Source organism: Glycine max, chromosome 17, assembly GCF_000004515.6.
Source record: "Glycine max cultivar Williams 82 chromosome 17, Glycine_max_v4.0, whole genome shotgun sequence".
Classification (NCBI taxonomy): domain Eukaryota; kingdom Viridiplantae; phylum Streptophyta; class Magnoliopsida; order Fabales; family Fabaceae; genus Glycine; species Glycine max.
The window spans coordinates 13,733,424-13,748,037 of NC_038253.2; the positions used below are offsets into that span (position 1 = coordinate 13,733,424).

A 14,614-nucleotide genomic window follows, 5' to 3' on the forward strand; every position below is an offset into this window, starting at 1 on the left:
GTTCGTGATCATATATGATCACTATTTTTCTTGACAAAACATAACCGTAATGAAAGTAGTAAAGTATAATAATCTTGCATGCATTGGAGCAGGGATTGAAGGTAGACATTCGCGCTGAAAACACAACGGGGCTACTATCAAAGGTAACACGTGTGATTCGTGAGAATGGACTATCCATAACCAAGGTTCAGATAGGAGTAGAGGGTGATGAGATGGCTGTAGGATCATTCCATGTTGCAAATTCTTCAGGTCAAGAATTGAACCCAAATATAGCAGAGTTGGTGAGAAGACAAATTGGTGGGTCTGTAGTTGCAAATAACAATTCGCCCTACAGGGTCCCTAAATCCTTATCAACCAGTAAAACCATGCATGAAACCAAGAGTAGCAGAGACGTTAGACCAAGGTTTTCTACTGGAAGCATGCTATGGTCTCAGATTAAGTGCCTTTCCAATAATTTCCGTCCCATTAGGTCTCATATGCTTTAATCCACAGTTCCTCGAGAAATAAGGACTGTACATATTTAGAATAAAATATCTTTATTTAATATCTTAATCTTTGACACTTACACCAATAGTGGATATTTTTATATTATTATTAGCGGATATTAAATAAGAATATATTTAAAAAATGCATTAATTAGACTTTGGTATGCCTCCATATTTGCTCTTCTTGAGTATTTGGATGATCTTGGAGAAAAACATACATGTTTCTTTATTGTTCAATGATGAAAAACACACCATACAATTTAAGGAGGCAACACTACAAATAAAATAAATAAAAGACATAAATTTAATCCACACAATTTGTTAACGTGGTTCAAATCCTCATATTTATATTCTTAGGTCGACAACCTTATAACAAGTTTTGAGACAATTTGAATAAATTTACAAGTTTTCTCTCACAAAATAAATCCCTAATTTATAAATAATATATTTAAAATATAACAAATCTTAAAGATAAGATAATATAATTTTTTTTAAACAGTTTTAGATATATGAATTAAAAAATTGAATTATATTCAAACAAAAATTTTAACATATCAATTATTTTAGGAAAAAAATAGGAAAAGGAGATAATAGTCTTGATCGCCTAAAATCCGTACCACTTAATGTGAGATGATACTAATGTAAGTTATAAGATACCATTGATATTACATGATGATGGTGCAATATTAATAACAGTATTACACGAAGTTCTTGCAGAGAGGTATTTTACGTTTCTACACCTAGCTGAATCGTTCTATACATTTATCTCATCATTATCCAGTCTGTTATTTGAAATACATATCAAATATTAAATTAGTTATCTTGTTCTAATCCTCACAGGTTTTTATCTTGTTCTCATATATTATATTATCATATCATATCTTAACTACTAAAAAAAATTCGATTTTAAGGTTCTATACGAAAGAAATACAATTAATAATTTATATTTCATGAAAAATTACTATGTAAATTTTTAGATAAATTCTATACACGGGTTAAGAAAACGAAATGAAATTTTTTTTATTGAATTTCGAAAAATGTATTTTCCTATAATTTTAAAATAGATTTTTGTAAGATTTTTAACAAAACATTTTCTCTTTTAATTTCTTAACCAAAAGATTCGTGATAATAGTTATTAAAACTCAATATTTTAATATATCTTTCATCTTTTATACTGATTACATTTTCTCACTTCATAATAAATGATTAAGGATATAATTTAATAATACTCCATTATATTACAAAATAACAATCAAAATAGAATAATATTTTTCTCTTAAGACGTCAAACAGACTTTTTTTACGTAAATAATATGAATAAAATAAAGATTTATTAAAATAATACAAGTGAAAAAATATTTACATAAATGATATAATTTACTAATTAGGGTGAAAAATCTCAAAAATCGATTTTTCACGATAATAGTAATTATTTCTTTACACACAATATATAATCGATTATCAAGGAATCAAATTCATAACATGTTTTTTTTTTTTTAACAAAACAATGTTATGAGATTAGTTTTCCAAGAACCAATTTCATAATTATTTTTTTATGTTTTTTTTAAATTTTTTTTTCTAATTTTTTAATATTTATTTCTTTTCCTTTTTAATTATCTTTAAATTGTTTAAACTGAAAATAATTTTATTTTTGTATTATTGAAATATTTTTTAAAAGTGAAAATACTTCATAATTTGAGAACTTGTTGAATTTGTGATAACAACAAGAAAATGGAAATCTCCTAGTAGATTTATAATCATATGTTTAGAAGATAAAGAAAGACATGAATGAAATGAAATAAAATATTTAACATGACATAATGAGATGATAAATCATAACAATTTTTTTATAAGCATTAGAAACACTTACGAAATATATTTATTTTAAAATATTTTACTAAAATGAAATAAAGTTGATTTAAAAATTATTTAGTTGAAAATACCAATATCTATTATTCCATTACTTTTATATTTTTAAAATAAAAAGATTGAACAACAGCTCACCTTAACATACATTTCATGTATTGTGACTATATATCTATTTTAAAAAAATATTATTTATTTCTATTTCTTAATTTAAAAGTTCTTTTGGTGTAATAATTGATTGAATGACTATGACTCCAATCACTCCATGAATAGTGTGTAAGGTCTCATTGCTAACATAAAAACTATAAAATATTTTGATATTAAAACAAAAAAAAGAAATATAGTGTTTTTATTCATTTGTATTTTTTATTTTATTTGATTATTAAAATATATATTTGAAATTTAAAAAAAAAATGTAACCAACAAGTTGAATTGAACTAAAATATTTAAATTACAATATATATATATATATAAAATCATCAACAAGAATATGACATAAATTTAATGTTGTTGACATGAGCTTCCATGACGAGGACAAGACATTGTTTTGCTTAACCCAGGTCTCATCCATTTTGGTGTGGTGGATAGGAGAAAAAATAATTTCTTTGAATGGTCTAGGATTCAACATATGAACATGACTTTGGTTGATCCTTAGAATTTCTTTTCTAAAACAAAATTTGTTGATAAAATTTGTATTTTATTCACAATTTATATTTAGGTACTACACTAATGTTCAATCATAAAACATGATAAATATGAATAATTATTTATTTATCTAACTTATCTATTCTAGATAAATTTTCTTTATTTATCTAAGTCTTTTTTTTATCTACTTCAATTTAGATAAACTTGATTTTATTCAAAGATTAATTATTTTTTAAAAATACTATTCTAGATAAATTATATTTTTTACAAATTAATATATATATATATATATATATATATATATATATATATATATATAAATTAGTAAAATAAAAAAATTAATGCAAATTAAAACAAATAAAAAAACCAGTTATTTTTTAAAAAAAATGTTATGGAATGGGTTCTTAGAAAAACACTGAACCAATTTCTAAACAAAGACATAAAAAATAATTAGTTCTTTAGAAATTGATTTCTCAACATGAATAGTAATTTATATTATTTATATAAATATTTTTTCACTTGTATTATTTGAATAAATATTATTTGGATAAATATGTTTTTTTGGGTTAAAAAGTCACGTCAAACAAGTTGGACGTCTTACCAGAAACATAGTGTCCTACTTTGAATTGAATATGCATTATAATTTATAGTGTCGAGAAGTCGGGGTTTAAAATTGATAGAAATTTTCTTTTTATATTTTCCTCTTCCTCCACCATTAATAAAAGAATAAACTACGATACATAAGATGAAAAAAAACTTCGTGAATCTTGAATGAATTATATAATTAACAATTAATTATACTCTGTGGACCTGAGAAAAGAATTACGGCCATCGTGTTGACGTTAATTTCATTGTTAATTTCTTGAAAAGAAAATACATCTTGGTATATTTTCTTTTCGAGAAACCCTAACCCATCTTAAAGAAACCAAAAGAAAAAAGAATACCCAAGGAATTGAAGTAAAAAACAAAATGACAAGTTAAGAAGAAATCAAAAGTAATGAAAAATCTTGAGACATGATAGTCAAGAAATTAGATAGATCAAAGAGATTTTCCTGACATAAATAAAAGGAAGGATCTTAAGAACACGTACTCAAGAAAACCAACAGCTAATGATGTCTTATCCTTGTTGGATCTAATTAGGTTGAGTAGTTTTTGCGTTCTTCTTCTTTAAGTTCACAATGAACAACTTTTTTATTTTCTCCCTGGTAAACTTCTTGTCTTCCTTTTTTCCTCTGAAGGGGTTATACATTATGAGATATTTTTGCCTGTAGAATGCATATTCTTGATGATGCATCAATGAAGATGGAGAAGGAACATTAACAGCATTGTCTTGTTTCATGCATAGGTTTCTCAAGAAAGCTGCATCTTCTGTCGCCTGTCGATGAAGCTGTGCATATTGAGATTCTTGGTTAACATCTAAGCCTTTGAAGTCTTCATCAATGCAAGAGTCGATCATGTTTCTGAATATTTAAATCTTGTTTTGGCTTTGTTGTGTTGGTCACACACCACACTCTTATATATAGAGAGATTATAGATAAAGAGTCAGGAATAGATAAGATCAATAATTATCCATTGACATCAAATCATTCATTATTGATTAATTAGGATAGTAACTCTAATTTTGAATAGAGTAACGTTATATCTTATCATAATATTTTCTTTTTTTACTTTCATAATGAATATATAATTAATATATTAAAAAATAAAATATTTAGCACTTTAATTCTAAAGTATAAAAACTCAACAGAAAGATATTATATGACCGTTGAGATTTTATCTTAACTATACAATAGACACTGTTTGTTCAAATATTTATCATTTATCAACCATTAAAATCATGCATGAAACCAAGATTAGCACAAAGGTTAGGCCAAGGTTATCATCTATCGGAACCATGCTATGGTCTCAGCTTGAGTGCCTTTCCAATAATTTTCGTCCCATTAGATCTCATAAGCTTTAATTATTCTCGCCTTAAAATCACATACCACTTGATGTGTGAGATGATATTCGCATATATATATATATAATATAAGTGTTTAGCGCGTCAACTTTTTTAGATTTCAATTTTTGTCTTTCAAATTTTTTTTTTGATAATTTTTTGTTCTTCAATAATTTTCTATTAGTAATTTTTTTTTCATTTTTAGTCCCTCATCTATCTTTATTACTCAAAATTATTTGTTATTTTTGTCTATTTTTATATATTTTGAACTTTAAGTAATATAAATAAATAAAGGACGGGAAGAAAAAAAATTGAAAGACTAAAAATATTAATAAAAAAAATTAATGAAAGACTAAAAATTGTCAAATAAATTTTAAGGAAGTAAAAATTAGGATATAAAATAATTGAGGAACTAAAAATTTAATTAACACGTGTGTATATATATAAATATATTTAAATGATTTTTTTAATTCTTAAATATGTAAATCGATAACAATTTAATAAAAAAAACAAAATATAATTTGACACATGAATAAATATGTAAAAAATATGACAATATTATCTTATTTTCATAGGTTATTTGAAATACATATATTAAATAGATTTTTAGTTTATCTTCGTTTGATTCTTTCATATTTTTATCTTATTTTCATATATATATATATATATATATATATATATATATAATCTAAACATATCATATCCTAACTACCAAGCTCGATCTTAAGTTACTAGAGTATGAATGAAATATAATTAATATTTTATATTGTTATGTAATTTTTTAATATATATTTCAGCTTTCATATTACTTACATTTTCTCGTGTATTTCTATTTTTTTTCTCGTATACATAATAAATGATTAAGGATATACCAAGAAAATTTTTAATCGTACTATATTAATATTGCAAAATAACAATCAGAATAGGACAATTTTTTCTGTCAAAGCCCTACACAAGATATTTTTTGGTATTAGTACAAAGTAATTCCTCTCAAAATGAGTATAATTTATAGTGTAGAAGTCAGTGTGTAAAATTAACAGAAATTTTCTTTTTTATATTTTCCTCTTCCTCCAACAGTAATAAAAGATAAACTACCATATCATGATATGAAACAAACTTCGTGAATCTTGAGAAATGAATTATATAACAGTTCATTATACTCCGTGGATATAATCAACGGCTACGCCATTGTTCCTCGAAAAGAAAATATTCTTCTTGGTATGAATTGAATGGCCTAGAAGATATCAACTATAAGAATTCATTGTCTGTAAAAAAAAATCAGGTAGCCAAACCTGTGAAAAGAATACCCTAACCCATAAAATAATAATAATAATAAAAAAGAATACTGAAGGAACTGAAGTAATAAAAATATGAAAATTTAAAATTAATGAAAAACCAATCAAGTAACGAAAAATCTTAGACATGACATTCAAGAAATTAGATAGATCAAAGAAATTTCCCTAACTTGCGAAGAAACCGAAGGATCCTAAGAACACATACTCTCAAGAAAACCAGGAGCTAATGATGCCTTGTCCTTGTTGGATGTGGGTTCAGTAGATTTTGTGTTCTTCTTCTTTAAGTTCATTCCGATGAACAACTTGTTTATTTTCTTCCCTATGAACTTCTTGTCTTCATTCTTCTCTCTGAAGGACTATACATTACAAGGTATTTTAACCTGTACAATGCATATTCTTGATGACGCACCGACGCAGATTGAGAAGGAACAATAACATCATTGTCTTGTTTCACACATAAATTTCTTAAGAAAAGTTGCATCTTCTGTCGCCTGGCGATAAATCTTTGCATATTGAGATTCTTGGTGAACGTCTAAGCCTTTGAAGTCTTCATTGATGGAAGAGTGACTCATCTTTCTCATTATTGAAATCTTGTTTTGGCTTGGTTGTGTTGGTCACACACTCTTGTTTAGAAAGAGAGAGATAACATAGGACGTCATAGATATGATCACTAATTATCCATTGGCATCAAATTATTTATTATTAATTAATTAATTAAGATAGTAAATCTAATTTTGAATAGAGATACGCTATATCTTTTCATTATATATTTTTTTAAATGAATATATATTTAATATTTTAAAAACAAAAAAATTATTTAGCACTTTAATTCTAAAGTAAAAATAATAATTGAAAGATATTATATCACTATTGAGAATATTTATTTAAGTATACTATAGCCACTGTTTATTCAAATATTTATCATTTATCAATCCTTTTAACGATAATAATATTGATGTTTATACCTAGTGAAATCCATTGGTCAGAACAAATATATATTTTTGTTTTTAATTCAAAGCTAGGGGTAAATAAATAAATAAAATCTATCCAATAATTATATTTGATTAATTTTTATATAAAATATTTATAATTTGATGTTCCAATGTGTTAAATCACATTAATAATTTATCAAACCACTTAACGTCTTATCACAATAAAATACATAACATCTTTTCCTTTATGTTACAAAAATAATTAATAATTACTAATTTTTCAAAGATTTTCTTTTCAATGTATACTAACAAACATTTGATAAAATAATTTATCTTCTATCTTATTATGAAGGGTAGTCTTATTACTAAAACATTAAATATAAAATATGAAAAATTAAAAATATATTCCTTTAGTGTGGTGCAGTGGCTTTCGGTCTTTGTCAATTGATATTCACAGTATTGACTACAACAAGGATTGATTGTGCATTTTCATATTTTAGAAATTATAACAATCTTCGATCAATCTAATCATACTTGTTTATATCAGATTTTTTTTATCATCAATTCTTGTTTATGTAAGATTTGAAAAACAATAACTCCTTATGTTGCTAGAAAATAGATTAACAATTAAATATTAATCATATAATAAATAAAATTTAATGAAATATAATATTAGATCAAGTTTCTTAGAAAAAATAACATTACCATTAATTTTGTAATTTAAAAAAGTTAAGAGATAAAAATTGATTATATAATAACTAAATTGATAAGATATATTGAGATAAGATTTCTTAAAAAAAAAAGATTATTGATTTTATAATTTAAAAAATAATGTTCAGAGACAAAAACTAATTACAAAATAATTTTAAAAAAAAAATATAATATTCGATTTCAAATTAGATATAATACTAATCTATTATTTTTTAAAATTTTAAAAAATAGGGTGCCCTTCCTTCCTACGTGGGTCTGCCCCTGAATGAATATTATTACTTTTGTAATGTTCAGAGATTAAATTGATCAAAATTAAAGTTTAAGAATTAAAAACAAATTTTTATCGAAAGTACACGCACAATTGAAAATATATTTTATCCATATTAATACTATATTATTGAGTGGATAGATCAATTGAAAATGTATTTTATTCATATTTTATCTATAATTATCTTCTTTCCTATTGAATGCAATATATATTGCATCCTTAATTTAGGATTATAGATCCACTGCTGATTCTAAAAAGTGTAACAAATGAATTGTTGAATGAGATATAATAGAAAAGTAAGGAAGTTGTGATGTGTAAGGTAGATTTTGAAAAAATTATTATTTTGTGGAGAGAGAACATCTAGATTGCATTAAGCAAAAGATAGGATTCTCATTGAAATGGAAGAGGTGGATAGTAGAGTGTTGTTCTAAATCTACAATATCAATATAAGTACTGGAAAATGTGTGTGGAAGTCCAACGTAAATCACGTTATTATAAATTCACTTTTAATTAAGATAAGTTTGGAAGTCAAAATCGTTCATGATAATTTTTAGCCGCACCGTAAACACTAGTACAAGCAAAATCAGAACAAGATAACGACGTCTTAACTTTGCTGTGAAATTCGAAGGTACGTACAGCTAGCGATTGCAACGGCAAATAAGACAAAACATTTAGCATGAAACATAAGAGAAATATAGATAATCAAGATAGATACGTATAGATATGTTGAGTGTGTAAATTTTCCCCCTAATTTTATGTATTTGACTTTTTTGTTCCTAATGTTTTACTCTTTTCATAATATTAATTATTTTTTATTTTTAAATAAATTATCCTCCTAACTTGATCCTAGATCGGTCACTTGTGCGTGGTTGGACAAGTTTACATTAAAGGGACAATAGAATTTTGTAGCAACAGTTAGTTAACAACTTGTTTTTGTTGCCATTTGACTACCCCAAAAAAGTTGAAGGTTTAAGCTAGCTAGATGGATAATTCAACTGTAATAACAGTAACAAACGAAAAAGAAAGAAAGTAGATAATAGAACAGAAATACATATCAATATAGCATATAGCTAGAATCTTGTAAAAGGCCTAGACCTAGAGAACCTTCCCCGGTTCCAAACTTGTGACACCACTTGGGCTCAAAGGAGGAAAGAAACAGAAATAATTACTATAAGAATTTGGTGAGAGCAAATTCATTCCTAGAAAACCCGGTGTCATTGCTCCATCATTATTATTATTATTAGTCCCCGGAGAATTCATTCCCAAGAGAAACTCCTGGTACCATTTATTGCACGTGTCTCCACTTGATTGGTTTTGCTTTGGTGGCACATCAAGGGGAGCATCAGAAGATTCAGCACGTGCGATGTTGATTTGGAGAAGCTGCTGAGGCTTGTGCTTGGGTGCACCTGTGAGTTGCTGAACAACTTCACGAAAGTTTATAGCATCCACTTTGTACACTTTCACTGGTGTTGGTGGCATCGGTGCCACATGGTGCTTCTTCCACGGCTTTGCTGGTGTCTTTCTCACGGAACGGAGCCACGAAGAACTGTGATTTTGAAGAGGGTAAATTTGTTGTTTCATGTGATACCCTTTTGAGTCCTCACGGTTGTTTTGGGTCAAGTATGAAGAGTTGGATGATGAGGAATAAGAACCAGAATAGGCTTCCATGATGAAAAAAGTGCTTCTGCTTTTCTGTTTAATTTTCTAGTTATGATGATAAGAGTGTAGTGAACATAAATAAAATATTGTGATCACAAGGTGGCAATGAGTATGAAGATGGTTATATAAATATGTGATATGACCAAGAGAGTAGCTAGTAGTTAGTATAAACTTACTCGATCGTGTGTTGTATTTATAGATTTTTATGACAATGAGGAGTATGTGGGCAACGATTAAAGCGTGTTGGGTTGAATTTCAAATAAGACCAACGACTTGAAGGTGAGGCAGCCGGGGAATGAATTGAATCTTGATAGAAGAAATTCAAACGTGGATTTTGTCGTGACCGTCGGCGGATAAATAAAATTTATGCATATAACAAATGTCGGTAAGTAGTGACATGAGCGAGCCAATAAATTATAGTAGTATTATTTTGTGGTCAAAAGAATAATGAGTTGGATGAATTAGCAATAAATTATAGTGTTTTATAGGTTATGAAAATCGCTCCAAATTTGTCTTTATTGAAGCTGTCACAGCAATTATAGTTATATATGTGGGCTTAAGTCGTGCTCTACTCAAAGTGACTCAGGTTGAGATTCAATTCAATATGAGTTGAGTCATATTACTTTAAAAAAATAAACAAAGGAAGCAAGAATAGCCGCCTCTGTTGTGTGTCCTGTCGTATTCAGAGGGGACTTGCAAGTTATTGTCTACTAGAACTAGTGGCAGCGGGAATGGACCGCCATGGCTTTATTCGCATGCATTATTAATTATTTGCATCATTCCCTATGTTTATAAAGAATAATTTTAAATCTCTGTATAATATGCTATGTTAATTCTTTTATTCATTAGTTAACAAATTATTATTTTATAGGTTAATTTAATGTAACTTTTCGTCTTTTGAGTTTTATTTTAATTTTAATTTTATTTTGGAACATTATGTTTAAATGTTTTATTTTGATTATTTGTATTTTTAAAGTTTCTTTTTATTGTATTTTTTATTTTCTATTTAAAGAATTTAATTTTATTAGTGTTTTAAATTTTAAAAATAATTAATTTAACATAATAACAATTAAAAATTGTTCTTATATTTATTTTATTTTAAAAATTATAAAACAACATAACCTCTTATGTTAAATTAATTATTTTAAAATTTCAAACATTAATAGAGTTAATCATTTTAAACGAAAAACTGAAAATTATTAAAATAAAACTTTTAAAAAAATTAAGAATTAAAATGAAATTTTTAATTTTAATGTATCAAAATGTAATTAAATTAAAATTTAATGAACTAAAAGTTAAAAGTGATATTAAAACTTTTTTTATATTATTAAGTAATAAATATGTTTTTTTGGGAAAAAGTAATAAATATGTTATTCTTTTATTTAATGAATTCTTTTATACAATATATAGCGTTACATGTTAATAAATGATTAATTTTCACTAGATTAGTCTAGTGGTGAGGAGTTAAAATAGATATATAAACCGTAAGGATTTAAGATCATTTTTTTTTTCATGGATCATAAGATGCTGTTTTGATACATTAAATTTTAAAATAACATTTAGTCTATAAAAACGATTGATATTTTGTTTGCTGTTCCAGGACGGTCGATAATCACTGGCAATTCCCACATAAGCTATGGTGGATATTTTTCGTCCCCAATTGCATAAACAAAGTTATCAACGTGCTCACATGGGCCATTCAACATTCATGCTAGCCAATCATGTCTTTGACCGACTTTCCTTGCTCCATAATTAACATTTATAACTAAAATTGCTTGAACCACTAACTACACGGCGTTTATTTTACGAACCTTCTATTACCTCTTGAAAAAAATCATGTTAAATAATTAATCCCTTTGTTAAGATTTTATATTTGAGTATTGTAAAAAAAAGAAACGATATTAAAAATAAGATTCTGAAAAATATGATAATTAATTTTTTGACGAAAATTAGTTATCAATAAAATTAAAATCAGTATATTTCACATGGTTAAACAAAATCTCATAATTAACAAAAAAAATAATAAATATGTCACATAACACACAAATATTTTTAATAAAGTAAAATTTTGTATATAGAATTCAAAATAAATATAAAAACTATATAAAAAAAACGAAACAATAATTCAGATAGAAAATAAAAAAAAAATTCAAATTCAAATTTTCCTATCCATTTTAAAAAACTTATAAAAGAGAGACCTTCAAATTAAACAGCAGATTTGATTAACAAGCTGCTCCTATGCGCAAGAAGCATTCCATGATTTTTTGAATGAGAAACGCTGTTCCCAAAAGTCCCATGTCTTTCTTTAAACAAAAATAGTAAATTTGAAAATTGTAAAGGATAGATTTAAGAATATAAGTAGTAAATATTTGAATTGAAAAAAAATACATAAAAATTTAAAACTAATTAATTTTAAAAATAATTTATTTTAAAAGGAAAATGGAGATATTATTATTAATGAATAACTTAAGAATGCGAATAAAATGGATAGCAGACGAGTGATGTACTAGAATATAAAGAATGAATAAAATGGAAAAGAGAATTTGGATTTTAATTTTTAAGTAAGATTAAGAATTGTACTCTATCTCATTTAAGTACCATATTAATCCTTATTGGGAGAGTTTTGTTCATATAAGAAGCTTATAAGTTTCAGTAATAATTACACAAACTTTTTTTTTGTTTTATTTAAAGAAATATATGGTAAGTTGGTAATTTCGTTTTTCACAATTATGCTCCTATAGGTTTTGTTCTTACCAAAATTAGTCAAGTAGGCTATTTGTTCTCTTTGTTTAGTATTGGTATGATTTCCAATCTCCTTATTTTAATGTGTGATAGATACCTATGAAAGGAACTTTGATGTTCAATTTACTTAGATTGAAGTGTTTATGTGTATAATCAAGTTACATAACTTCTATTACGTTGGACTAAGTATATATATATATATATATATATATATATATATATATATATATATATATATATATATATATATATATATATGAAGCGTCAGAGAAGGTTACAGCTTTATACTTATTCCTCATCAGTTTACAAGAACCCTTTCGTGGAAATCGTGCCATGTCGTCATGTCGAAGTATAAGACATATGTCTGAGTACATACAAGTGCATATTACATAAAATAAATTGCTTACAAATATAGGAATAAAATAGATTGTTTAATAATCAGCAATTTCAAAGTGTGATATAGTTTCACATTATATTTAATAATTCATAAATTTAAAGTGTTGTACAATTTTATTTTTTTTGTCGGATACTGTACTTCAAACTAAGAACCATTTTTTCTCCTTAACTTTTTTATACCTAATAAAGCATAAAAAATTAATAATGACCTCATAATTTGATATAAAAAAAATTAATCATGTTAAACAAGAAAATACTGTTACACATCTAACTTTTAGTAATAATTTTTGGTCTAATACTCAATAAAAATATTATTAAAAACTTTTAACAACATAAAAATTATCTCCAAATACAAATAATTGTTATTAGAATATTTTCACGATATTTTATCATATATTATATGTCACTAAAGATTTTAACAATATGTGTTATAGATAATATATGATAAAATGTCATAAAAATATATTAATAGTATTTATTTATATTTGGTATCATTTTTTAAATGTTAGAAAATATTAAATATTAGACAAAAAAAATCCATAAAGATGACATGTGTAATAGAAATACATAGATTCTATATTCTAATTCCACTTATGTTTTGTCCCGGATAAAGACCAGTGCTCTCATTTTCAGCTTCAAGAACTTATTCGGTGCATTCAAGATCTATTATGTAGATAATGAGTGATGTCTTTGTATCATACTTTAAGAGAAGACAACTCATGTGCAGATCATTTATTAGTTAAGTTTGGAGCTAATTAATCAGCCCATGCCCTGAACTTCTTGGCCCTCTCCTGCTGCTTTTGTTATGCCCTTCTTGCTTATGGCTGATGTTAATAGGAGTGCTTTACCTTCGTGATTATTTTTTTCTGATTTTCTTCTTTATTCCCATTGTACCAAAAAAAAGAAGAAAACGTAGATAATACACAACCCGTAGTAGCCTCACCAGCCCTATGATATGAATCACTTTAAATTAAGTATCATTCATGCCATGCATGTACATACAAAGCATATAAGCAACTCGTAGCCGCAGCTGATCACTCGGAGTGATTCAATTGATTAGACATATAAACAATGAAACTGTTGTAAACCGGTAAAAATTCAGCTAGTTTTATTCTTCAAAACTGGTGACTCGATGGTTTACTACTGTACAAGTCATACATTAAAAAATAATTATGATAAAACCCTTCCATCAAATAACGTGTTGAATTTATCCCTATGAAGCTCTAAAGAAAGAAACCCTAAATGATCTCATTTTTAGAGTAACTGGTGCCCAAAGTCCGCCATGCATGCACTAACGACATCCCTGTGATTTGTGAAGGGAAGCTCCAAAGGACTAAGTCATCAGTGTGAAGCTCAATCCCAAAGTCAATAGAGCACGCTCAAAACTCGTTCCGGGAGGTGAGGTGGGAAACAGAGAAAGAGTTAATTAACTGGTTTGTTTTCGTTTCATTAATTTGTCCTAGTAAAAGAAAAATGAGATTATCAGTTATTTGGTTGATCAACGATGAAATTTCTCCATCCGGTCAAAGAAAAATGAGTGATTCACAAAACTTGAAATCATGAAACTGTGTAAATATACTATGCTAATTTCTTAATCCTCGCCTATACTCAATAAATCTTTGTATATAGTAAGGATGAAATATTTGAAGAGTAATTTTTGGTATAATCAAATACTCT

At 26.2% G+C, this 14,614-nt stretch overlaps 2 protein-coding genes across 2 annotated transcripts in view; one reads left to right on the plus strand and one right to left on the minus strand.

Annotated features, from left to right (window-relative positions):
* Window positions 1-565, plus strand: part of LOC100797191 (ACT domain-containing protein ACR1) — a 12,360-nt gene extending 11,795 nt beyond the window's left edge. Inside the window, exon 7 of the mRNA XM_006601402.4 lies at window positions 93-565. Within this exon, the coding sequence (XP_006601465.1) occupies window positions 93-485 (393 nt within the window). The 3' untranslated portion in view covers window positions 486-565. The remainder of the gene's footprint in view (window positions 1-92) is intronic.
* Window positions 566-9,018: 8,453 nt separating this feature from the next.
* LOC100811915 (uncharacterized) lies at window positions 9,019-9,974 on the minus strand. Its single transcript, XM_003549955.5, has one exon. The coding sequence runs from the start codon at window positions 9,806-9,808 to the stop codon at window positions 9,236-9,238; it is 573 nt and encodes a 190-aa protein (XP_003550003.1). The 5' UTR covers window positions 9,809-9,974; the 3' UTR covers window positions 9,019-9,235.
* Window positions 9,975-14,614: the final 4,640 nt, after the last annotated feature.